Source organism: Antechinus flavipes, chromosome 3, assembly GCF_016432865.1.
Source record: "Antechinus flavipes isolate AdamAnt ecotype Samford, QLD, Australia chromosome 3, AdamAnt_v2, whole genome shotgun sequence".
Lineage (NCBI taxonomy): Eukaryota > Metazoa > Chordata > Mammalia > Dasyuromorphia > Dasyuridae > Antechinus > Antechinus flavipes.
Window position 1 is genome coordinate 617,323,788 of NC_067400.1, and position 26,359 is coordinate 617,350,146.

Below are 26,359 nucleotides of genomic sequence, written 5' to 3' on the forward strand. Positions count from 1 at the left end.
TTAGGCTGGGTTCTTCCAGTGTAACAGTGTCCTAGGCTGGATTCTTCCAATCTGACAGTGACATGGGTTGAGTTCTTCCAGTGTAACCAGTGGGCTAGGCTGAGTGGCGGGCGGGAGTCTGCCAGACTCCCAGACTCCCAGCCCTAGGCTGGGCTGCACTAAGGGGGCAGCAGCAGATCGTGCCCTCCCCCTTTTCAGGAATCTGAGGAATTCGCCCCTCCTCCTCATTCCTCGGGCTGGCCCTGCCCTCTCCAGGGGGAGGGCAGGCTAAGGAAGGGGAAGGCTGGGGTGCAAAATCAGGCCTGCTGGACCTGGGACAGGTGGAAGAGCCTAAGCAAGGGGAAGGCCGGGGTGCAAAATCAGGCCTGCTGGACCTAGGACAGGTGGAAGAGCCTGTTGTTCCCTTGTAGCTGGGATAACTGGATCTCTGATGGGGAGAAAGGGCTGCCACTTCTTGTGGCATTATGGAAGAGGAAATGAGCTGGGTTCAAATCCCGCCTGTCAGCTGCTCTCTGACCCCGGAGGGTGAGTCCCTTCCCCCCACCCCCCTATTTCCCTCATGGAATAAATGTCTCCTCTTGCTCTGTCGGTGATTCTAATTCTGGGTCCCTGACTGTGGAGGCCAGAATGGAAATACCACCTGCCTTTTGATGGATGAGAAAGCCTGAGCAGGGGTGGGGCCCTGAAGTCCTCCTGCCAAGTGTCCATCTGACCTCTGCTGGCTACTTGGGGGATCTCCCGCACAGGCCACTGGGTTCCCCCTCATTTCCAACAATAATAACGGCAGCCATTTGTATGACTTTTAAAAGATACAGACACACATTAGCACTCCTTTCTCATGGATTTAATTTCTAATCACAGTCTCTCCCACTTCATTTCAAGGACTTTTAGTGAGTCAGCTCTCTGGAGGCCAAATGCTGAGTTCTGGTCTCTTTGGGTTCTGGACTCTGTTCTAGGTCATCTGTGGGTCTGGAGTTCTCTTTGTGTTCTGGACTCTGAGATTTGAGCTTATGGGCTCTCTTTGCCCAGGCTCTGAGTTCTATTAGATTCTGCCTGGGCTCCATGGGCTTGTGAGCTTTGGAATCCGCCTGGTCTTGGGTTCTGGATTCTCGTCCCTATGTTCTGTGGAGGTTATGAATTTAATCTGGATTCTAGCTTTTGGCTGGGTGCTCTGGCATCTAAGTTTTGGGTTTTGGAATTTCTTTAGTCATCGTGCCCTGACTGAACTGGGAGACTTTCCCCTCTCTGGAGCTGGATTCTGAGCTCGATCTCAGGTTTCTGCTGTTCCTGGCCCTACAGACTTATTGATTTTTGGAGGGGATGGGAGGCTCAGCGCTCACTCCAGTCCAAGTCTCTCATTCCCTGGATGAGGCTCCTTGGCTTCTGGCTCCTGAGTTCTGGTTGGGGGCTGTAAAAGAGAAGGGGGAGGTTGGTCAGAGAAGGCTGCCCAGAGGGGTACAGAGAAGTGGGAGCAGTCTCCTGCCCTCAGGACTGATCAATTAGAAATCTGTTAGAGATAGATTAAATCTGTCAGAGATAGATTCCAGCAGTTTATTCTCTTGAGTCCCTTCCATCGGTCTAGTTCCCTCACTGCACCTGGATCTGGGAGAAACTTCTGTTCCTCCTGCTCATCCAATACACTTCTTCCCAGGTTTAAGCCTCTCTCCGAGGACTCAGGTCCTCCACTTTGAGGACCTTAGGGACTTAGTCTATGGTCCTTTTCCCAGATAGTCTGATCCCATTTAAGAACTGAACCCAGTCCCCCACCCTCATTCGGCCGCCCCTGGTCTGACTGGGTCCCAGGAAACAGAGGCAAAGGAGTCTGAGGGAAAGCCAGTGGGAACCACAGTCTTTGCAGGTGCAAGAAAGGTGAAGAAGAGCCTGAGGTCTAGAAGAAAGGTGGCAGAATCAGGAAATGTCATTCAGAGCCTGAGGTTTTTTTTCTCCTACCCTTTCATCTGTCAGATAAGGAAATCAGAGATCTGAAAGAGACAATGACCTGCCTATTTTATTACTGTTCTGTCACTTTTTCACTTGTGTCCAACTTTTTGACCCCACTTGAGGTTTTCTTGGCAAACATATCTGTTTGGCCTTTCCTTCTCCAGCTCGTTTTACAGATGAGGAAACTGAGGTAAATAGGGTAAAGTGATTTGCCCAGGGTCGTACAGCTAGGAAGTGTCTGAGGCTGCACTTGAACTCAGGAAAGTGAGTCCTCCTCTCTCCAGGGTGGGGGCTCTGGCTGCCCCTGGCTTGCTCAAAAGGACATGAGAAAGAGGAAGAAAGGTGGGACCCACTTCTAGGTGGCTTGCCTCCCAGCCCCGGGGCTCTGAGTGTCTCATTCTCCCCCTGCGAATGGGACACCGGCTGGTGGGATGGGGACGACCCTGGACTAGGAGTCCGGTGCTACTGATAGGCTACGTAGCTACAAGCAGTGACTACTTGAAGCCTCAGTCTCTCCATCTATCAAAAGGAGGGCGTGGGAAAAGGCCCTTCCATCTCCGATATTCCGAGCCAAAGTCCTAGGTTGGTCTTACTTGCTCCAATCATGAGCTCATCTCTCCTACTGCATCCTATACTCCAGAGAGCAGGGTGATACAAGTGTAGAGGGAACAGCCTGGAGCCACGGAGCTCTGACATCATCTTGTCCTCAGACACTACCAAGTCCTTAGAGAGCAATCGTGTTCCCCTTGAGTTTAATCTCCTCCAGTCTAAATATCCCTCGGTCTTTCGATGGCTCCTCTTAGCAGCTTTGGGGCAGCTTTACTTTTTAGAAATTTCTTCCTGGTGTGCGTGCCCTTGGGTCAGAAGACACTCCTGATCATTTGAATTGGTTTTTCTTGATACGGTGGGAACAGCACCGATTCTGAGATAAAAGGACATGAGTTCAGATTCTACCTCTGATATTCACTCCTCGGGGGATGCTGGGTGAGTAATTTAAATTCTTTCCACCTCCTCTGTCAAGATGTCAGACTATCTGGTCTCTCACTTCCAAATCTGTGATCCTCCCTGACCAGATAAAGAAATCCCCAAAGCTCAGTGGCCATTTCAGAAGGCCATGAAACGGAATCGCCTTAAACTAAGGTCAAAGAAGGGTTTTCACTTTTTTACACCTGTACCAAGTGTGAAGAAATTCTCTTTGATGCAATCTTTCCTGTGGTTGGACTTAAAAAAAACAAGCTTGTGTTCCCAAAGCAAACTTGTTAACTCTGGGAAGTTCTGAGGGGGACTTTTGGCAGTAGAGAAGAGAACCAACTATGGAAGAAGAATCCAGCCCCCGAGAGGGAATACTTTCCTTCCCTCTAGGGGGCAGAGGAAGTCTCCTCCTTTCCCTTCCTTGCCCTTTCCTTTTCCTTTCCTATAAATGCTACCTACCATTAGATTGGAAGGTCCCAGAGATCCAGGACTGGCTTTTTTTTTTTTTTTTTTCTTATTTGGATCCCGAGTGCTTAGCACAGTGCCTGAAACGTAGTAGGCACTTACTAAATATAGACTCACTGATAGACTGATTGCCCCTCCATCTGTTTTTTTGCCTCCCAAGAAAGACAGCATCCCACTCAAAAGAAAAATAATTCATCTCAGCAATTGGGAGTTAAGCTATAGAGAGTAGCAAAGCTGGAGTGACCTCCCCAGTTGAGATCCTGCGTCCAAGGGGAATAACATCAAGTGAAGAGAAAGGATATCAGGGTCCAGCAGGGCCAGAAGTAGAATATGTGTTGACTTTATGCATAGTAAATGCTTAGGACATTGACAGAGAGTCGCACTTATAGCCAATAGATGTGTAACGGTGAGTAACTAAGCGGTTTAGTCACCAAAGACTCATCTTCCTGAGTTCAAATCTGACCTCAGACATTTAGTCGTCGTGTGACTCTAGACAAGTCACAGGATTGAAACCACTGAACAGCAACAACAATGGGCATGAAAATCAGAGATACAAAATAATGGAAAAAATAGTCCTGCCCTCGAGAAGCTTATATTCTAATGGGAAGGCAGAAGAGACAAAAAGTACATAAAATGGTATGTGCAATTCACATGATTGAGTAGATGGAAAATACTAGCAGTTGTGTATGTTGGGTTTGAGGGGGTTGGGGGAAATCTAGGAAGGTCCTTTTCAGAAGGTGACTTTAAGATGAGCCTCAGGGCAGCTAGGGGGTGCAGTGGATAGAGCACCAGCCCTGAAGTCAGGAGGATGTGAGTTCAAATCTGTCCTCAGACACTTAACCCTTCCTGGCTGTGTGACCTTAGGCAAGTCACTTAACCCCAATTGCCTCAGCCAACCAACCCCCCCCTCCAAAAAAAAAAAAAAAGCTTTGAAGGAAGCCAGGGATTCTGTATTACTGTTCTCTATGCGTCCCTTTTCACACTGACTATTTTTGTGGGAGAATGTGCCTCAGGTTTTTTTCTTACTCTTTTTCTTACAATGCCAAAGTTAAGACCTTTGCTTTGAGCTAGTTGCATCTACTGCTTAACTTAAAGCACCCCACCAGGGGGGACTTGTGTAGTTTTGTTTCTGAGCTGTGGTTTGGGCACTGCAGATCCATAGAATAACCTGAACTATGGGTAGAACTGTTGCCCCTATAGGAAAACAGTGAGTAACTGGATGGGACCCTAAATAAGGTTCTCTCCCCAACTCTGACATTCCTTGTTCTAAAGTCACTGCTAGCTCTGACGTTCTATGTTTTTTTTTTTTTTTAATTTTTATTTCTTTTTTCTTTTTTTTTTCCTTCTATGTTAATGTGCTCAAGTCCTTTTAGAATTGATATCCTATGTGGAACAGCTGGATGCACAGTGGACAAAGTACCAGCCTGTGGTCGGTAGTTCAAATCCGGCCCCAGACACTTACTAGCTGTGTGACGCTGGGCAAGTCACTTAACCCTGATTGCCTCTGCACAACACTGACCTCCTATCTTCCAAGCTCTGTCTCATCCCTGACACTGGGTTCCAAAGTCCCGTTCAGCTCCGTGTTCCCTGTTCTCGGGGTCCTTCTACCTCAGACAGTCTCTAGGCCTTTGACTAGCTGGATTTTCTGCTTTAAGAGCTCTCTCAGCTCTGATATCCTGTCTGATATCCTAGGATAAATATAAATAGCCCTGGGCCCGCCCCTTCGCTTTCCGACTTGGGGGTTGGTTTCTGTACACTAAGAGCCCTTTAGTTCTGAGTGTCTCCACCTGCACCCTGGTTAAGTGGGAATAAGGGAGTCGGAGTGTGTGTGTGTGGAGGGGTGTTGGCAGGGGGAGGGCACTTGGGTAATAGAGAGAGATCAAATCCTTGAAATCAATAGCTGGCCCCTCTTCAAACAAACAAGAGCTCAGGAAGCAAGAGAACACAGCCTCGCCTGGGCAAACAGAGGGCCGGCAGGAAGGGGGAAGGACAGCCTGCCAGTTCCAGCCAAATATGGAGCCGGGTCCAAGCGGCAAATGGAAGGCAGAATGGGAGGGGGGATTGGGGAAGAACAACAGCCGAGGAGAAAGGGCGTCAGCCTCTTGGGGCTGCCCGTGGCTCTGTAACCGCCCGGACCCATCGGCCGCCACCACTGACCGTCCAGGCTCAGAAAAGGCTTCTAGGCCGATCGCCCGGGACCTTTATTCAGCTCTAGTCTAGCTGAATCTAGTTTGGTCTCTCAGAATTAAAGGATGGGAGGGACCCTAGAACAGGGGATGTCAAGGTTGGCAGGGTCTTAGAACAGGGAATGTCAAGGTTGGGAGGGACCCTAGAACAGGTGATTTCAGGGCTGGGAGGGGCCTTAGAACAAGAGATGTCAGAGATGGGAAGGTCTTAGAACAGGGGATGTCAGGGCTGGGAGGGTCCTGAAACAGGGGATATCAGAGCTGGGAGGGGGTTAGAACAGGGGATGTCAAAAAGGAGAAAACCTCACAGATCATGCAATCTTATTTTAGAGTTGGGGCAGTGAAGGCAAAACCCCAAGGTCATGTGGTAGAAGAGCTAGGCTGAGTTCTTGGGTCCTTCCCACCACATCCAGTGGACTGTAAGAATGGCCATCCTCAGGAGGGGTGAAGGCTGGCCGGGCGGGTAGGGGACATCACTCACCCGTTCACGGTCTCCATCTCTCCCATGGGACAGGTCAGGTTTTGGGGGCAGGGCCGGAGCTCTGAGAGGGATATCCCTGGAGTCCACCTTGAAGAGACAGTGGAGGGAATCAGCATTTCTTCTATTTTCCTTTTCACTACCCCTTCAGCTCTCCCCCCACCCATGACCCATTACCTCCAACCTTTCCCTCTCCCAGTCTTCTCCCTCTTCTCAATTTTGGCTTCTGCAAGTATCTCCCTCTCCTTCATCTCCTCCTCCACCACCAATTTTTCTCCTCTTTTTGGCTCCTGCCCCTCCTCCGCCACTCTCCTCCCTCAGACCACCTTCCTCCTCAGCCCCATCTCACCTTAATCAAAGTCTCCTTATGTTTCTGGTCTTGTGAGTCTCCAGAAAAAGGCTGGATGGTCACAGCCTCCCATCCCTGAATCTCATGTCTGCAAAAGGGGCACGTGTGACCTGGGGATTTCTGGGAGTTGGATGGAGCAAAGTCAGGGTCTGTAAGCTCTTCCTGTAACCTTGCGCTTAATGTCCAGCTTTAGCAATTAGTATAATGCCTGGCACATAGTAGGTGCTTAATAAATATTTATGGACTAACACACGGTTGATTGCCCAGGGTCGAAACCAAATGGGAAAAGGAATTGGGGAGAGGGGATTGGGAGAAGGGACATGAGAAAATATGGAGAGGGACTGAGATGGAGAGAATAAGAGAGAGAAAGACACGTGGGGAGAAAGAAAGACAAAGACGGAGGGATGGAGAGGAAGAGGTTGAGAAGGAATGAAAGACAGAGCGGTTGGGACTCGGAAGGAGAGTGAGACAGACAGAAGACACACTGTGGAAAGAGATGAGATGGAGACACAGGCACGAGGGCACAGTTTCCGAATCACGAATCAGGGTTGGAGCAGAACTCGGGCCACATGGGCCAGTTCTCAGCTGAACAGAGGAGAGAGAGAGAGACAGGAATAAAGAAAGGGAGTGAGAGAGACTGAACCAGATCAGGGATGGGAAGGATGAGAATGGGTTCAGAGAGAAGGAAAAGGAGGAGGAGGAGAAAGAGGAAGGGCAGGAGGAAAAAGAGGAAGAGGAAAAGGGGAAGGAAGAGGACAAGAAGGGGGAGGAAGAGAAGAAAGAAAGAAGAAGAAAAAGAAAAGGAAGAAGAAAGAAGAAGAGGAAAAGGAAGAAGAGTAAAAAGAAAAAGAAGGGGGAGAGAGAATAGAGAGAGAGGAGGAAGAAAGGAGAGATTAAGAGAAAGAAGGGGAAAGAGAAAGAGGCGATAGAGAGACACAAAGACAGACAGAGAGACAGAGAGAGGAAAGAGAAAAGAGAACCGGCATGAGAAAACAAAAATTGATGGAGATGGGAAAGAGAAAAACAGAGGTAAATGGCAGAGAAAGACACCGGGAGAAGTCCGTCCAGAAGGATGCCGAGAGGGGGCACAGAAAGGGGCAGTGGTGAGGGCCCCCCCTCTCCCGCCTCCTCCCCTCCCAGAGCGCACCTGCCAGCCCTCCAGGCAGGGGTAGCACAGGAGGTGGCCACAGGGCTTCAGCCTCGTGTCTTTGTTCCTTTCCGCACAGATCTTGCACAGTTCAAAGGTGGAGTTCATGGTGCAGTAGAGCCGAAACTGGTCCTGGAGGGGGCGGACCAAATAGAGGCTTAGAGAAGGGGGGGTCACTGGAGACCCCCGCACCCCCCACGCCTAACTGAGGCCCAGAGCAGGGGGAAAAGGGCAGCCTCAGCTCACCCAGAAGGTCGGGGGCTGGACCGGGCCCACTAACTCCCCTCTCTGGAACTCAGTTTGCCCATCTGTAAAACGAGGCAGGGAAGACCCGGATTATCTCTGTCTGAGGTCCCTTTGGCTCCGACGTGCTCTGATTTTACATTGTGAGAAACCCTCCCGGATCGCCTTTTCACCCCCAAACTTTGCCCCTGTGACCCCAGACATCTCTCACCATGGGTTTCCGCTGCTCCTTCTCCCGTGATGTTGACCAGAACGGGAGAGAATTATGAAGCCGAGAGAAGCCTCCACATTTATGGAAGCCAGTCTCAACTGGGATTTCTCTGCAGCGAGGCAGCCCCGGGGGCCGTCCACCTCACTGCCCACATGGGCCATTGCGAGCTCTTCCTCCTGCTCCTGCCTGCCCCTGCAGCGTTCTCATGGCCTCAGGGGGAAAAGTGAGCCCATTCCTAGCAGAAATCCTTTTCTCCACATCTCAGAACCAGCCAACATGGCTATCTGTCCCTACCTCCCCTCTCTCCTTCTTTAATGGAGGCTCTGATGACCGTGTAGCCTTTCTCCTCGCTGAGACTAACCATCAGATTGCACCTGCCATTGCTCTCTTCCCTCGACAATTTTCAATCTCACTCAGTCTCTCTGTCTCTGTCTCTGTCTCTCTGTCTGTCTCTGTCTGTCTGTCTGTCTGTCTGTCTCTGTCTCTCTGTCTGTCTGTCTCTCTGTTTCTCTGTCTCTGTCTCTCTGTCTGTCGTTCTCTGTCGCTGTCTACCTATCTGTCTGTCTGTCTCTCTCTCTGTCTCTGTCTGTCTATCTGTCTCTCTCTGTTTCTGTCTCTCTGTCTGTTTCTGTCTGCTGTCTGTCTGTCTTCTTTCTCTCTCTCTGTCTGTCTCTCTCCCTCCCTCTGCTTCTCTCTCTCTCTCTCTCTCGGTTCTTCCCTCCCCTTTTCCCTGCCTCTCTCTCTCCTTCCCTCTCTCCACTAATTTTCCCCTCAGTTGGACCTGTGACCTTTTCAAGCTATCCCCTAATGTCCCTCTTCCCCTTCTCAGTCAGTCTAATAAAAACCTATCCTACAGGCTCCGCTTCCCTAGTGGCTGTGAGACTTGGGCCATCTCGGACACAAAGACTTTCAGGGTGACCAGGAACAGACACCTGCAGTCTGGACCAAGAGGGGCAGCCAGCCTCGAAGCCCGACAGTGGCACGGAACTTCCCTCCAGCCCTTCTTATGAGAGAGAGGCTCACTTGAAAGAAAAGTAAGAACACCTGCTGAATTGGCTCTGAGCAAAACTAATGGCCGTCGTGTAGCCACCAAACACAGGGGCCCTCTGGCCAGCACCCGCCCATCTCCCTTCCTCACAGGCCAGCAGAATCAGCAGCTCAGCCTCCCTGGGAGGACAGAACTGGGCCTCTGCCAGCAAAAGCAATGCTGTAGTTCCACGGTATGTTGAAAGTTAACTCCTGAGGACTTTGCTAGCCAGATTAAGCTAATGGATGAAGCCAGATTTAAGGTTATACTCCAGAGGAATTAACCTGTTGTAGCTGAAGCAAGAAAGGAAGCAACCTCTGCTCAGTTAGTATGGACCTTAAAAAGAAAGGACAGTGCCGGCTCTGAAGTCAGGAGGACCGAGTTCAAATGTGGCCTCAGTCACCTAATACTTCCTGGCTGTGTGACTCTGAGAGAAAGAAAGAAAGAAAGAAAGAAGGAAAAGGAAGGAAGGAAGGAAGGAAGAAGAAAGAAAGAAAGAAAGAAAGAAAGAAAGAAAGAAGAAAGAAAGAAAGAAAGAAAGAAAGAAAGAAAGAAAGAAAGAAAGAAAGAAAGAAAAGGAAGGAAGGAAGGAAGGAAGAAAGAAAGAAAGAAAGAAAGAAAGAAAGAAAGAAAGAAAGAAAGAAAAAAGAAAGAAAGAAAGAAAATCTGAACTATAGCTTGAAGATAGCTTCTAGAACTTCATGATGTTCGTGTCTGTGTGTCTGAGGCACGGGCATTCCCAAACACATCAATTTTCAGATAGACATAAACATGTGTAAGGGATCAGTCTTTGAAAGCTCTCCATGGAATAATAGAAAAGGAACCTCAAGAAGGGATTCAAGACCTGTAAAAGCCTGCTCTTAAGGCCCTTAAATGAATTTGAAAGGCCACAGGGCTGCGATGAACAAATGATCCATTAGTCAAGCTTCTGAATGGCTTTTAAAAATCAGCTCACTACAAATATAAGAAAGATGACAACACTCCCTAACTTACTCTATTTATTTACTGCTATACCAATCAAATTCCCAAGAAACTATTTTACTGACTTAGAAAAAATAACAACAAAATTCATCTGGTAGAACAAAAGGTCAAGAATTTCAAAGGAATTAATGAAGAGAAAAGCAAATGAAGGTGGCCTAGCTGTACCAGATCTAAAACTATATTATAAAGCAAAGAAAATAAAACCATTTGGTATTGGCTAAGAAATAGAGCAGTTGATCAGTGGAATAGGTTAGATTCACAGAACATAATAGTCAATTACTATAGTAATCTAGTATTGGACAAACCTAAAGACCCCAGCTTTGGGGATAAGAATTCACTATTTGATAAAAACTGCTGAGAAAATTGGAAACTAGTATGGCAGAAATTAGGCATAGACCTACACCTAACACCGTACACCGAGATAAGGTCAAAATGGGTTCATGATCTAGGTATAAAGAAGGAGATTATAAATATATTAGAAGAACATAGGATAGTTGATCTCTCAGACCTGTGGAGGAGGAAGGAATTTGTGACCAAAGAAGAAGTAGAGCTCATTATTGATCACAAAATAGATAACTGTGATTATATTAAATTAAAAAGTTTTTGTACAAACACAACTAATGCAGACAAGATTAGAAGGGAAGCCATAAACTGGGAAAATATTTTTACAGTCAAAGGTTCTGATAAAGGCCGCATTTCTAAAATATAGAGAGAATGGACTCTAATTTATAAGAAATCAAGCCATTCTCCAATGGATAAATGGTCAAAGGAAATGAACAGTCAATTTTTAGACCAAGAAATTGAAACTATTTCTAGTCATATGAAAAGATGCTCCAAATCACTACTGATCAGAGAAATGCAAATAAAGACAACTTTGAGATACCACTACACACCTGTCACATTGGCTAAAATGACAGGAAAAGATAATGGGGAATGTTGGAGGGGATGTGGGAAAACTGGGACGCTGATATCTTGTTGGTGGAGTTGTGAACGGATCCGACCATTCTGGAGAGCAGTTTGGAAATATGCTCAAAGTTATCAAATTGTGCATACCCTTTGATCCAGCAGTGCTACTACTGGGCTTATATCCCAAAGAGATCTTTTTTTTTTTTTTTTAAATTTAATTTAATTTTATTTATTTATTTATTTTTATTTAATGATTACTTTATAATGACAACATTATTCCTTGCACTCATTTCTTTTCTGATTTTTCCCCCCTCCCTCCCTCCACCCCCTCCCCTAGATGGCAAGCAGTCCTTTATATGTTGGATATGTTGCAGTATATCCTAGATACAATATATGTTTGCAGAACCGAACAGTTCTCTTGTTGCATAGGGAGAATTGGATTCAGAAGGTAAAAATAACCCGGGAAGAAAAACAAAAATGCAGATAGTTCACATTTGTTTCCCAGTGTTCGTTCTTTGGGGGTAGCTGCTTATGTCCGTCATTTATCAATTGAAACTTAGTTAGGTCTCTTTGTCAAAGAAATCCACTTCCATCAAAATATGTCCTCATACAATATCGTTGTCGAAGTGTATAATGATCTCCTGGTTCTGCTCATTTCACTCAGCATCAGTTCATGTAAGTCTCGCCAGTCCTCTCTGTATTCATCCTGCTGGTCATTTCTTACAGAACAATAATATTCCATAACATTCATATACCACAATTTACCCAGCCATTCTCCAATTGATGGGCATCCATTCATTTTCCAGTTTCTAGCCACTACAAATAGGGCTGCTACAAACATTTTGGCACATACAGGTCCCTTTCCCTTCTTTAGTATTTCTTTGGGATATAAGCCCAATAGAAACACTGCTGGATCAAAGGGTATGCACAATTTGATAATTTTTTGGGCATAATTCCAGATTGCTCTCCAGAATGGCTGGATTCGTTCACAACTCCACCAACAATGCATTAGTGTCCCAGTTTTCCCGCATCCCCTCCAACATTCATCATTATTTTTTCCTGTCATCTTAGCCAATCTGACAGGTGTGTAGTGGTATCTCAGAGTTTTCTTAATTTGCATTTCTCTGATCAATAGTGATTTGGAACACTCTTTCATATGAGTGGTAATAGTTTCAATCTCATCCTCTGAAAATTGTCTGTTCATATCCTTTGACCATTTATCAATTGGAGAATGGCTTGATTTCTTATAAATTTGAGTCAGTTCTCTATATATTTTAGAAATGAGGCCTTTATCAGAACCTTTAACTGTGAAGATGTTTTCCCAGTTTGTTGTTTCCCTTCTGATCTTGTTTGCATTAGTTTTGTTTGTACAAAGGCTTTTTAATTTGATGTAATCAAAATTTTCTATTTTGTGATCAGTAATGGTCTCTAGTTCATCTTTGGTCACAAATTTCTTTCTCCTCCACAAGTCTGAGAGATAAACTATTCTATGTTCCTCTAATTTATTTATAATCTCGTTCCCAAAGAGATCTTAAAGGAAGGAAAGGGGCCCACATGTGCAAAAATATTTGTGGCAGCCCTTTTTATAGTGGCAAGAAAATGGAAACTGAGTGGATGCCCATCAGCTGCAGAATGGCTGTGGTATATGAATGTTATAGAATATTATTGTTCTGTAAGAAATGATCAGCAGAATGATTTTAGAGAGGTCTGGAGAAACTCATATGAACTGATGCTGAGTGAAATCAGCAGAACCAGGAGATCATGATACAAGGCAACAACAAGACTATATGACGATCAATTCTGATGGACGTGGCTCTCCTCAACAATGAGACGATTCAGACTAGTTCCAATGATCTTGTGATGAAGAGAGCCATCTATACCCAGAGAGAGGACTGTGGGAACTGAGTGTTGATCACAACATAGCATTTTTACTCTTTCTGTTATTGTTTGCTTGCATTTTTGTTTTCCTTCTCAGGTTTTTTTTCTTTCTAGATCCAATTTTTCCTGTGCAGCAAGATAACTCTCTAAATATGTATACATATATTGGATTTAACATATATTTTAAATACATTTAACATGTATTAGACTACCTGGCATCTGGGGAAAGGGGTGGGAAGAAGGAAGGGAAAGTTTGGAACAGAAGGTTTTGCAAGGGTCAATGTTGGAAAAATTACCCATCCATATGTTTTGTAAATAAAAAGCATAACAAAAAAATTAAAATCATCTCACTGAGAATAGAAGATCAATTTGAAGAGGGACCCACCTCCTGACTCAAGGAGGAGAATTGGGTTCTTTCTATTGCCTAGAAAGTCTTTTCTGTAAACTCTGAGTTGATGCACTGAGGTCAGACAACCGAGTATTTAAGGCTAATTACCGATTGGACAATGTTCTATTAGCATATGCTTGGAAAATGGCCCTTCCCACTGTTCTGTGCTGGTTCAATCTTTTGGTGTATACAGAGAATTGTGGGAAAGATGAGGGGGTGGAATAAGACAAGCCAGAGTCACTTTGGCAGTAGATGAGGAAAAAAGAGGTCCTGGAGATCCCTTGTCCATCCAATTCACTTCTACCCCTAAAGACCAAGGACTTTTGCTTATCTTGACTATGGCTGATTCTAAGATATCCAGGGTGCTAATTCGGTCTTTACACTTTTCTTGTTCTCTGATGAATTCCCTCTCATCTATCTTCTCTCTTCTCAGCTTCCCAATTCATCTCCACCCCATTTGTCCATGCAGACAAACTGCCTTAACAGTTTGTGAGACAACTGAGATCATCCCCTATGGCTTTCCCCATCTCCTTTCTCCTCACTCCATGTATTTCTGAGTCTTTTTGCTTCCTCTCTTTTCCCTCCGGTCTCTGAGAATGACCCCACAGGCTTTGTCCTAGCTCATCCAACTTTTATTTTTGATCTTTCCTCTCTCCTTCCCAAGTTTATTTTCATTTTATCATTTCTTTTTTTTTTTTTTTCCTTTCTCTTCTGGCTCTGTTTCTGATACTTATAAATATACTTCCTGCTCCTAAAAATCTTGCCCTTGACATGGCCATTTCCTTAAAAAGTCATCTTCTTTTCCCTTCCTCTTCACTGCTACTTTTTCAGAAAGTCTATCCTCTCTCTGCCCATCTGAGACTGGCTGAACTCAAATCTTTCGGGGTTCTTTACACGGTCAGTAAATTTGTTCCTCATTACCCACAAACACTAGCACAATATGACTTTTGACCCTCTCATTCATCCAAAATGACTTTTTCCAAAGTGTTAAATCTAGGGTTTTTTTTTTTCAATCCTCATTCTCCTTCTGCAACATTCTTCATAGAGTTGGGACTCTCTCTCTCTCTCTCTCTCTCTCTCTCTCTCTCTCTCTCTCTCTTTCTGTCTCTTTGATCTCTTTCCTCCTGAATACTTCTTCCTCTTCAGATTTTTGGTGACAGTGATCTACTTATCTGACAGATCCTTCTCATTCCCCATTACCATCATTCATATTGTTGTTAAGTTGTGTCCAACTCTGTGTGGCTCCATCTGGGGCTTTCTTGGATACTTGAGTGGCTTGCCATTTCCTTTTCTAGCTCATTTTACATTTGGGGAAACTGAGGCAAACAGGGTGAAGTGACTTGCCCAGGATTACATAGGTAGGAAGAGTCTGAATCAGATTTAAAGTCATGAAAATGAATTTTCCTGATTCCAGGCTTCAAGCTCTATAACTATAGTTCCTCTCACCTGGTCTCTCTACCTTAAATCTCTCTCTCCCCCACTCTTCAGCTATTAGGGTTTCCCCAAAGGTCTGCATGGCCCACCTTTGATCAGGAAACTCTAGGAGCCCTCCCCCACCCATTGCCATTAGAATCGAGCACAAATGCCTTGTTTTGGCCTTTAATGCCTTTGAAAACCTATCTTTCTGGTCTCATAATTAATACATTAATCCAATTCAACAAATATTTACCAGCCTCGGCGCTGTGCTAAGTGCTGGGAATAGAAAGAGATAAAAGACAGTGCCTGTTTTTTTAAGAGCTCACAATCTAGCCGGGGATGGGGGACAAAACACAAACATAGCCAGTTAGAAAGGAAATAAAGAGGAAATAATTAACAGAGAGAAGACACTGGAACTAAGAGGGGTGGGGGAAGGCTTCCTGGAGTACGATTTTAGTTACGACTTCAAGGAAGCCGGAGAGGGAGAAGGATCCAGGGAAGGGGGGAAGCCAAAGATAATGGCCCGAGATGGAGTGGATGGAGTGCCTTGTCCGCTCCGATCCTTTCCATCCTCGGCAGTCCAGCTAAACGCTCTTCTTGCCGTTCTTTCACGTTCCATCTCCCGTGCGTGGTCCTCCAATCCACAAATTCAGTTTTTTTCTCACCTCCATTATCCGAATGTCTATATTCCCTCAACCCCTGGATCAACTCCCAAAGCCTATTCTGAGCATGGCAGCTGGAATTAGGAAGATGAGTCCAGACTAGCTGGGTGACCCTGGGTAACCCCTGTTTGCCTCAATTTCCTCAGCTGTAAAAATGGGATAATAATAGGCTTGATAGTGCTAGTTAAATGTCCTAGGCCAGTTTTAAATGCAGGTCTTCCTAAGATTGCAGGCTCAGCACTCTATCCTCTGTACCTCCAAGCTGCCCAAGTATTATTATTGCTTTAATTAGGGTTCTCCTCCTCTTTCCATCTATCTTGGAAGCCTTTGCTTATGATAGGAAGCCCTAATGAAATCTATAGGAGCCATAGAAGTGTTCACTGATTCATTGGCGAGTTCTGCCATCCCCTGTTCTTAAGGCTCTTCCCAGCTCTGCCATCCCCTGTTCTTAAGGGCCCTCTCAGGCCTAACATTCCACGTTCTAAGAATCCTCCAGATCTGCCATTCCATATTCTATCCTCTCGGGACCTTCTAGCTCCAACACTCTAAGGAGGGCTTCGGGAAAAGGGAGCCACTGGCCAGAGTCATTGGGACGGGATCCAGGGTTGAGAGGACGCCGCCGGCCGATTCTGGGGCAGATGGGATGGGAGGTACAGGGGGGCGGCAAAAGGAGAAGCTCACCTGTGAGACCTCAATGTGTCTGTGATCCGTAACTTTTGTCAGCTCAGACAGGTCGGGATTCACATTCTTCCCATCTGGATAGAGGTACCTGAGGGGATACAACAGGGACACTCGTGGAGATGAAGAGGGAGGGAAAGCACCAGCCATTCACAGCCTCCCTTCCTATCAGGTATAACCTGGGTGGAAAATAGAACCTGTCCATTCTAGGTCAGCCCTTCCATACTAGCATCTTTCTCCTTCTCCTGCTCCTCCTCCAGGAAGTCAGCCTGGACTGACCAAGCCACTGTCAGAATGGGGGCTCTTTGAGGGCAGGTGTCCCATTTAATTTTGTGCCACCCCAAAGTATGAGGGCCAGGAGAAACAGTGGGCCCCTGAGTGATTCGTTCACAGGAAAAGTGAGCAGAGAGTCCCAGGAAGCTGTTGGATATTTAGAGTGGGAAAACTAAGGGAGAACATTTAGAACTGAGGTTGGAGGACCTTCCGAACCCAGATCATCATAGATGAAGAGGAACTCGGAACAGAGGATGTCAGAGCCGGGAAGGGCTTTAGAATCAGAAATGTTAATGCTTTAAAGGGAAAAGAGAATAATGGAATGATCTCAACATTTCCGATAAGCACGATGATGTGGTTGTTGAGCCAGAGCCAGACATCTTGGAGAACGAAGTCAGGTGGACATTGCTCACAACGAGCCTGCAGTTCCAGCTGAGCTTTTAAAAAGCTTGAAAGATGAGGCCGTTAAAGGGCCGTGCTCAATGTCAGCAAAGTTGGAAAACACAACAGCGGCCGCTGGATTGCAAAAGGACAGATGACGTTCCAAACCCAAATGAGGGCAGTGACGAGGAACGGTCGGAAGCCATTGCACCCATTCCGCATGCCAGCAAGGTTATGCTTAAGATTCTGCAATGTGTGATTCAGGAGGTATCGGAAGAGCAGGCTGGTTTTCAAGGAGGCAGAGGAACTAGAGACCAAATTGCCAACATTCGATGGATTATGGAGAAAGCAAGAGAGTTCTAGAAGAAACATCTACTACTGTTTCCTTGACTACCCCAAAGACTTTGACTGGGTAGATGGCAACAAAATGTGGCAAGGTATTCCCATCCGGATCATCTCCCTGTGCTCTGTGTGAAGGGCAGGAAGGAACAATTAGAATCCAACGGGGAACAACTGACTGGTTGGACTAGAAAAGGAATATTACACGGCTTGGATTGTCACCTTAATTATTTAACTCATGTTCAGATTACATCACAGAAAATTCCAGACGGGATGAAGCAAAAGCTGGAGTTAAAGCCAGCCATTCTGGAGAGGGATTTGGAACTGTGCTCAAAAAGTTCTCAAACTGTGCATACCCTTTGATCCAGCAGTGTTTTTACTGGGCTTATACCCCAAAAGATACTAAAGAAGGGAAAGGGACCTGTATGTGCCAAAATGTTTGTGGCAGCCCTGTTTGTAGTGGCTAGAAGCTGGAAGATGAAAGGATGCCCATCCATTGGAGAATGGTTGAGTAAATTGTGGTATATGAATGTTATGGAATATTATTGTTCTGTAAGGAATGACCAGCAGGATGAATACAGAGAGGACTGGCAAGACTTACATGAAATGATGCTAAGTGAAATGAGCAGAACCAGGAGATCATTATACACATCAACAACAATACTATATGAGGATCAGTTCTTCAACAATGAGAGGAACCAAATCAGTTCCAATGGAGCAATAATGAACTGAACCAGCGACACCCAGCGAAAGAACTCTGGGAGATGACTATGAACCACTACATAGAATCCCCAATCCCTCTGTTTTTGTCCGCCTGCATTTTTTGATTTTCTTCACAGGCCAATTGTATAATATTTCAGAGTCCAATTTTTTTGTACAGCAAAATAACTGTTTGGACATGTATACTTATATTGTATTCAATTTATACTTTAATACATTTAACATGTATCGGTCATCCTGCCATCTAGGGGAAGAGGTGGGGGGAAGGAGGAGAAAAATTGAAACAAAAGGTTTGGCAATTGTTAATGCTGAAAAATTACCCACGCATATAACTTGTAAATAAAAAGCTATTCAAAATTAAAAAACAAGCCGGAGTTAAGCTTACTGGGAGAAATGGCAACCATCTCAGTCATGCAGATGTACTAGTCTGATGGTAGAAAGCAAAGAATTAAGAAGCTTCCCGATGAGGGTGAAAGACAGGAGAGTAAAAGCTGGTTTGAAGCTTCACATCAACAAACAAACAAATGAACAAAAAACAAAATAAAAAACTAAGATCATGGCAACTGGTTCCCATCATTTCCAGGCAAACAGAGGGAGAAGAAATGGAGGCAATGGCAGATTTGCTATATCCGGGCTCACAGATCACCTCAAATAGTGACTGCCGCCGTGATGTTAAAACCAACCACAACAACCGCCACCTCCTTGGAAGGCGACTCTGGCCGGCACCCTAGAGAGTGGAGGCAGCACCTTGTGAACGAAGGTCCGAAAAGGTAAAACAATCGCTTTTCCAGGACGGGGAGAGCTGGACTCAAAGAAAGCCGAGCTCCGCAGAATCAACCCTTGGGAATTGTGCAACTGGAGAGGACTTTTGAGAGTCCCTTGGACAACAAGGAGATTAAATAAGTCAATACTTAAAGAAATGAATCGAGCCTATTCACTGCAAGCTCAAATGCTGAAGCTGAAATACTTTGGCCACATAAATAAGAAGACAAAATTTACTGGAAAAGGCTCTGATGTTGGGAAAGAGCGAAGGTAAAAGGAAAGGGGGGGGAGGTGGCGGAGGATCGGTGTCAGTGAACATGAGCTTGGGCAGATTTTGGAGGGGCCTGATGTGCTGTGGGATCACAACGAGTCGGGACGAGTGAGCAACAACGACGACGATGATGATGAGGATGACGACATCTAGCATGTATATAGTGTTTTAAGGTTTGCAAAAATGTTTTATAATATTATCTTATTTTATGCTTTGCAGCGAGCCTTCGAGGGAGGTCCTATCGTTATTTCCATTTAACAGATGGGGAAATTGAGGCAGACAGAGGTGAAGGGACTTGCCCAGGATCATGTGGCTAAGAAGGCATGAATGTCACACTTGAGTGCTTGAGACAGAAGGCAGCCTATAGGGATCATAGACTATTAGAGTAAAAAAGGCCCTTGAAACACAGAAAGTGAAGGATGGACTAAGGACAGAAAGGGGACCTTGGACGTTATTTCATCATGACCTACTTTGACACAGAGGGAAACTGAGGGCAGTCAGATTGTGCTTCTAAGACTCAAAAGTTCTAGGATTGAGTGGAGACGCCTGCCCTCTGGTGGAGGTTGTTGGTAACGACAGCAGGGTAAGGACTCAGGGAGCAGGAACTAGGGTATGGGAGAAACTTAAGAGCTGGAAGGCCAGTTGGACAGCGGAGGAAACTGAGGTCCCGAATGGAAAAGGGACTTATCCACAGTCCCGCAGCAGGCTCGGGTGGCACTGGGAGGATTCTGGGAGGGCTCTTGGAGATCCTCTGGTACCTCCCTTTCATTTTCAAGAGAAGAAACCGGGGGCCCTGGAGAAGAGGGGGGGCCCCCGGCCGCCAGCCCTCCCCAGGACAGGGGCTGGAACAGCACTTACAAGCCTTTTTTCTGGCCTTCTCTCAGAGCCTGGAAAAGGGGCTTGTTCAAAGGAATTGTCTGAAGGACTCGGCCGTCTTCGCTCACGTAGCCGATGGCCCACTGACCCAGGCGGGTGCAGCTCAGACGGAAGATGTAGCTTGGGGGGTAAAGGTCGGGGTCAGCGGGACCTCCACGTCCCCCACGTCCCACCCCGACCTCGGCCCTGCCGGGAATCTGCTCCTCCAGGGACCGAGGTACGTCCTGTGCCCACCTGCCTCCCCCCCCCTCCCAGGATCTCCTTATCTTCCCAGCCAGCCCCTTGCCTTGGCATCCCTCACCTGCCAGGCTTGTCCAGGTAGGTCTGCAGGCGGGTCTTCACCTCTGCGTACGTGATGAAGGCCATGTAGCCGGGGTGAGTCACGGCCAGCAGGGTCCAGTTCTTGAGCAAGGAAGCCCAGGGCTGGAAGGAGCCCAGGTGGGAGGGGGTGAGCCTTCTCTTGCCCCCAGGGCTGAGGTATCCAATTCTCCCAGCCCTCCCTCTCGGGGAACCCAGCGATCCGCATCTCCCAGGTGTCCCCCTGGGCACCCAGATCCCTCCTCCCTTCTGGGCACGGCGGTGTCCTGACTCCCCAACCCACGGAGGGGCTCAGGCGTCCTGCACCCCAGGCCCTCACCATCCGCCGGACGCCCCGAGCCCTCGGGATACCTGGAAAAGGCTGGTAAAGACGTCGAACTCGAAGACGGACACGAAGCCGCTGACGGTTAAGTCGATGGTGGATTTCAGGGCCTGGGTCATGGGGCCCGGCTTCACAGGGTGGCAGGAACTCAGAAGCTTCTTGAATTCCTCCCATGGAACCACACACCTAGGAAGCCAGAGAGACGGGCCTGCCCACCTCCTCCGGGGCTCAGCCGCCCGTGGTACCAAAGGGGAGCGGCCTGAATGTCCTGGAGGACCTGTCTAGGGGGCGCCTTCCTGGGCTTCAGCTGCCCACCTTTAATTGAACATTGATAGAGGGGACTAAGCCCCCTCCCAGCCCTGACATCCCCTGTTCTAAGCCCCGTCCCAGCCCTGACATCCCCTGTTCTAAGGCCCTCCCAGCTCTGACCCTGATATTCCACCACTGTGACCTGGGTTCAGAGGGTCCCTGGCTCGTGTGGTGGGGAATGGCGGTGCTGAGGTTCCCGGATGACGGCTGGGAGAGAGGGGGGTACCGATGCTCACCTCGTCCCACAAGCGGCTCTCCAGAAGTCCTGAGCCTGGGGCTTGCTGAGCTGGTAGCTGTGCCCACAATAGTGACCGTCGGGGAAGAGGGCTCTGAGCTCCTTGTGCATGTGACTGAAGATCAAGGCCAGCTTGGTCAGCTGCCTCCTGGGAAAGCCAACGGGAGGTCACGAGGACCCTGGTCCCCCGTTCCCCGCCGGCCACCCCGTCCGCCGAAGGGGCCTCAAGAAGTCCCGCCAAGCCCAGAGTGCCTGCTGGGTAATTTCCCTACGGTTCCCCCAGTGAAATCCGTGGGCGCATCCCCCACGGGCTCTAGAAGGCCTCCAGGCCAGACCACGGAGCCCTGAACGATGCATCTGGGATGGGGCGTTCGGAGAGTGGAGACCAGACTCCCGCCCTCACGCTAGCCGGCATTCTCTGTGACTCGAGGGTCCGAGTTAGCCCCGAGCGTGGGGAGGTGGGGGCCCGCCGGGACGCGTCAGCGCCGAGTTCCGGCTTAAAGGCCGCTTCTTCCTCCGCTTCTCCCTCAAGTATAATGGTCCTGGCGGCAGGGGCGGGGGGTGACGGCTGCCCCCTGCCCTCTGGCCGGATCAGACCAGCCCAGAAACCCGAGTGAGCCCAGTCCTGGGGGGCACCGAAAACTGGAGAAGAAGCCGAGGGGCTGGGGGGAGGCAGGATTAGGGCTCACTTCATGCAAGGGTCAGCTGAGGGAACGGGGACAGAGAAGTTGGGGGGTTATGTTAGCCAAGAGGTCAGCCCCACTCTCCGTGTGTTCCTCTCCTCCCCGGCTAGGGGAGGGTCTCAAAGGGAGATAGGGAAGAACTTCCTTATGGTTAGAGTGGAATGGACTCTCTGGGAAGGTAGTGAGCTGCCTGTGGGTGAAGGGCTTCCAGCCATGGTCAGGGAGGAGGGGATTCTTGTCCAAGAACAGGTTGGATTCTGGGTAGAGATCAGAAGAGCGAGGCTTTCTGTGGGGCAGCTAGGTGGCGCCATAGCGGATAGAGTGCTGCACCTGGAATGGGGAAGGCTCACCTCCCTGAGTTCTAAGAAGACCTCAGACCCTAGTTGTGTGAGTCTGGGCAAGTCACTTCACTCCGCTTGCCTCAGTTTCCTCATTTGTAAAATGAACCGGAGAAGGAAATGGCAGACCGCTGAAAAGTGACTGAATAAAAGCATTTATGTGGCATTTACAGATGTTACCTCAGCTCATGTCCACAATAACTTTGAGAGGAGCTGATTGTACTGGGGGGCTGTTACCCATTTTCCAGATGAGAAAACTGAGATTGACGTTAAGTGAGTTGCCCGGGGTCACGCGATAAGTGGCTGAGATTTGAACTTGCCGATGTCAGGTGGAGACCACCCAGCTGGCTGACTGCTGCTTCTGGGGGCCCTCCCAAATCCTATGGGGGAGCCGGGAGCCCGGGCTTGGGGGGACCCCACAGTCAGCCCACATCTCTTGCCCCCTCGGGATAGGGTTAAAGAGGACCCATAATGAGGGCGGGGCACGGGCACCAGTCCCTGGGCCCTCCTTCCGGGGTCCCGGCCTGGTCCGGTGTCAGTCGGCCCGGCTCGGGGCCGCCCTCCCTCCTCCTCACCTGTGCCGAGGGCCCTCCCCGGCCCCCTCTGAGATGAGGGCGGCCGCCTGCCGCGCCTTCTGGCCCAGGTTAGTCAGGAAGCCAGCCAGGAAGTCGGCGGCCCCCCCGGGCTCCCGGGGGCCTCCGGGGGCCTGCTTGCGGGCCTCTGCCACCTGCTGCAGCAGCCCGGCCATCTGAGGGAGCAGGTCCGGCAGCGAGGGGGGGCCGGGCTCCAGGCGGGGGCCCCGGCCCAGGGCAGAGCCCAGGTGCTCCAGCACCTTCACGGCCCCTGCCAGGGCCTTCTGCTCCCTCCGCAGACCCCCAGGGAGGCCGGACCCGGCTACGGAGGCCATGGGCAGCAATCCCGGAGGAAGGAGGCCGGGAAGCGCCCGCCCAAGGGTGTGGGCAGGAAGGGGAGGGTGGAGGCAGGCGCCGCTGGGGCAGGACACCTGGCGTCCCGGGCACGGCCGCAGAAAGGGGTGGCCCCAAGGCCCGAAGCCCCCCGAGGGGACGGGGCCTGGACTCCTGATGGGGAGCCCGGAGCGAGGCTCTGGCGAGGAGCCATTTAAGGCTCCGGGAGGAAAGGGTGAGGGGCAGGTGTGCTGCGGGTGGGGCTGGGCAGGGCGAGGCAGGGGCCCAGTTTCTTCCAAGCTGGAGGTGGGGGTGGGGTAGGGAAGCCCAGACTGAACCGGTGGAACCTGAAAGGGGAGCCTAGGTGGGGCGGCAGCCGAGCGAGGCTGGCGGCCACGAGGGGGCACTGCGGCCCCTCCTGCCCCGCCTTCCCTGCCCGCGCTCAGGTCAAGAGGAGCCAAGAACGAAGGTCAGGGCAGGAGGCTCCCCGCCCCTCTCCCATCCCTTTGGCCCTCCGTGGCCCTCTGGGAAAGAGAGGACTCTGGGTATGAGCAGAGAGGACTCTGGGTATGAGCAGTGAGCACGCGCACGCACACACACACACAATCATGCAGACACACCCAGCAACAGATACACACAGACCGTGACAAATCCTGAGAGCCGGCCAACAGCCACGGGGTAGCACGTGGGCAGCGACACAAGCGCAGTCTCTGCGTCAGTACCCATCGAAAAAGAGCCTACTGTGTGTCAGGCACGGGGCAGCCAGGGGCCACCCGGAATCGGGTTTCTGAGCTCAAGTCCGGCCTCCAACGCCAGCTGTGTGACCCTGGGCAAGTCACTTCCCCCTGGTTGCCTGTTTCCTCATCAGGAAAATGAGCCGGAGGAGGAAATGGCTCCAGTATCTCTGCCAAGAGAACCCCACAGGGGGATGGAATAATAACAATCAGGAGCGAAACAAAGGATTTTCCAATTAATGCTGAAAAATAATGGCGAATTTATTAGATGGGGAGTGACCCGGCGGAGCCTGTTACTTCAGGAAGATCAGGATACTAGCCGAGAGCAGTTAGAGTGGAGTAGGGGAAGACTTGGGGCGGCTGCCGCACAGTCCCGGGGTCAGGCGTCCTTACAGACAGAGCCATCTACGTGATTTTTTAATTGAATATTTTACTTTTATTTTTTGAAGTGATTGAACAGTATCAAAAAACTTTATATTTAAGAGCAGTCTAGAGTCAGGGAAATCTGAGTTCAAATCTGGATTCAGTCGCTTATCAGTCCTGAAATCCTGAGCAAGCTTGCCTCAGTTTCCCCAATTGGAAAATGGGAATAATAAGAACATCTATCTCCCATGGTTGTCGTGAGGATCAAATGAAATAATAATTGCGAATTAGGGGCAGCTAGGGGGCGCAGTGGATAGAGCACCAGCGCTGAAGTCAGGAGGACCCGAGTTCAAATCTGACCTCAGATACTTAACACTTCCTAAGTGTGTGACCCTGGGCAAGTCACTTAACCCCAATTGCCTCAGGGTGGGGAAATTGTGAAGTAGGAGCCCATAGTAGGCAATAAGTGCTTATTCCCTTTTCCAACCCCCTTCCCACAAAGTAGAAAAAGAAAATTTCTTTTTTTTTTTCCTTTTACAAATCTAATCAACTCAACCTGAAGCTTTCTAAGATGTTCTCTTTGGCAACCCGGAGATTTAAGGAGAGTGTTAGGGACTTCCATGTGAGGAAACTCTCTCTACTAGGGCAGATTTCCACTCCCTCCCTGCTTGAGGCCCTGGGAGGTTAAGTCACTTGAGCAGTGTGTGGCAGCCCCTGGACTTGGGCCCAGACGTTCCTGGAGGGCTCTCTGAGCCCCCTCCCAATCTGACCCCTTTTTGCATAGACCCTACTGATGTTCAAAATGCTGCCGGTCGTGCCCGACTCTTCCCGAGCCCGTTTGGGGTTTCCTTGGCAGAGATCCCAGACTGATCCGCATTTCCTTCTCGGCCTTATTTGACAGGTGAGGAAACCGAGGCAAGTGGGCGCAAGTGTCTGAGGTCGGATTTGAACTCGGAAAGACCAGTCTCCCCACTCCAGATGGAGCTCTCTGCACTATGGCGCCCCCTGGCGGCCCCGGGATACAACCTCCCCCTCCCCCCAGCGGCTCCACATAGACGCATCTGTGGCGGATACATTGTGACAGATGAGACCGCCCCTCGGGATACATTGTGACGGAGGAAGATCCCAGTCACACCCTCCTCCAGACTTCGACATCAGGGGCCCCTTTCGCACACGGGCGGGTCTACACCGTCCCACTCAGAGGCGTGAGTGGCCCCTCGGCCCTCACAGGAGAGACCCGGTCCTCTGTCCGCCGGAACCCGGTCCTCTGTCCACCGGAACACAGACGCAGTCACACAGCCTGTCCCCAAGGCAGAGACGCAGTGGGGGGGGGGTATGCAGGAAGCGCTTAATAAGTGCTTATTTAGTTAGTAAGTCTCGTGGGATTTCATATGTATAAAGAGCTTCACAATCCGGGAGGGAGGGAGATAATTGGGAACTGAAAATTACATTAAATTACAAATAAATAAAAAAGGAATATCTAGCTGATAAAGTGGATAGAGGGCCCAGGAGGAGCCAGGACGACATACGGATATCATCGATATATTATTATTATCCCCATTTTCTGAGAACATTGAGGCAGAGAGGTTAAATGGCCCCCCGCTCACACAGGTCCTGAGGGAGCATTTGAACTCAGGTCTTGATTCCAAGCGTTCCGGGATCCAACCACATACCCTTATTTGCTGTTCCTCACCCGCGACACTCTTAGCTCTCGTTTCCTACCTCCGGGCCTTTGCCCTGGCCCTTACAGTCCCCAGGCTGACGTGCTCTTGCTCCCGCGAGTCCTTCTCTTCCCGTCAGTGTCCCTCGGCCCACGCTCATCTGGAGGCTTTTCTGGGACCTCCCGGTGCGGGCCCCTCCCCTCCCGGCCACCTCCCTTCTGCCTGGAGTCGGTCATGGCCGGGTTTAATTCCCCATTAGGACAAGGGTGCGAATTATTGATGCCTTTTCTTTCAATTCGCAGAGGTTCTTGGATGGCCTGGTCATGGCTGGCAATGAGACAGGCACGGGCTCCTGTCTTTTGTACCCCTCTAGTTACACACCCACACACACCCACAACACACTCACACACTCATATACACACACAAAAACAGCCACACACTCTCACACACACTCATACTGATACACTCATATAATCACACTCACTCACACACATTCATATGCTCACACTCACACTCAAACACACTCATACACTCACACACACACTTGCACTCTCACACACTCATATACACACACTCACATGCAAACTCATGCTCACACTCACACACACTCTCATACACAATCATATACAAACACATATTCACACACAACCACACACACATATACACACACACTCACACACAGGCCACAGTGACAAAGACGTCGCCAAGAAGATCCGGTCACTAGGAGGAAGACGACCCTTTCGGAAGAGTCTCTTTGAGGAAGGCAGAGGGAGCCTCGGGAACCTCAGCCCTGGGCAGGAGAGGGCAGGACCTTTACCGGGGACAGACTCATCCCTGTGGGGGCTCGGGGTGGGGTCCCACTAATACTCTCATGTGGCTAGAGATGATCAGGGAGGACTGCCTGGAAGAAGAAGAGCTAGGCTGAACCCTGGAGGACGGTG

General features: G+C 49.1%; 1 protein-coding gene and 2 long non-coding RNA genes across 3 annotated transcripts; 2 read left to right on the forward strand and 1 right to left on the reverse strand.

Moving 5' to 3' along the window:
- Positions 1–297: 297 nt before the first annotated feature.
- On the forward strand, positions 298–9,468 carry LOC127556355 (uncharacterized). Its single transcript, XR_007952440.1, has 2 exons — positions 298–525; positions 8,849–9,468. It is a non-coding gene; the product is annotated as an uncharacterized LOC127556355 (long non-coding RNA).
- Positions 830–22,981, reverse strand: CBLC (Cbl proto-oncogene C). Its single transcript, XM_051989440.1, is given in 12 exon segments — positions 830–1,408; positions 6,046–6,132; positions 6,392–6,511; positions 7,539–7,670; positions 15,932–16,019; positions 19,533–19,670; positions 19,852–19,973; positions 20,220–20,376; positions 20,736–20,882; positions 22,331–22,740; positions 22,742–22,775; positions 22,777–22,981. Coding segments are annotated over 12 exon segments (1,605 nt in total). The 5' UTR covers positions 22,875–22,981; the 3' UTR covers positions 830–1,336.
- Positions 22,797–25,230, forward strand: LOC127556353 (uncharacterized). The gene is made up of 2 exons (XR_007952439.1): positions 22,797–22,895; positions 24,659–25,230. It is a non-coding gene; the product is annotated as an uncharacterized LOC127556353 (long non-coding RNA).
- Positions 25,231–26,359: the final 1,129 nt, after the last annotated feature.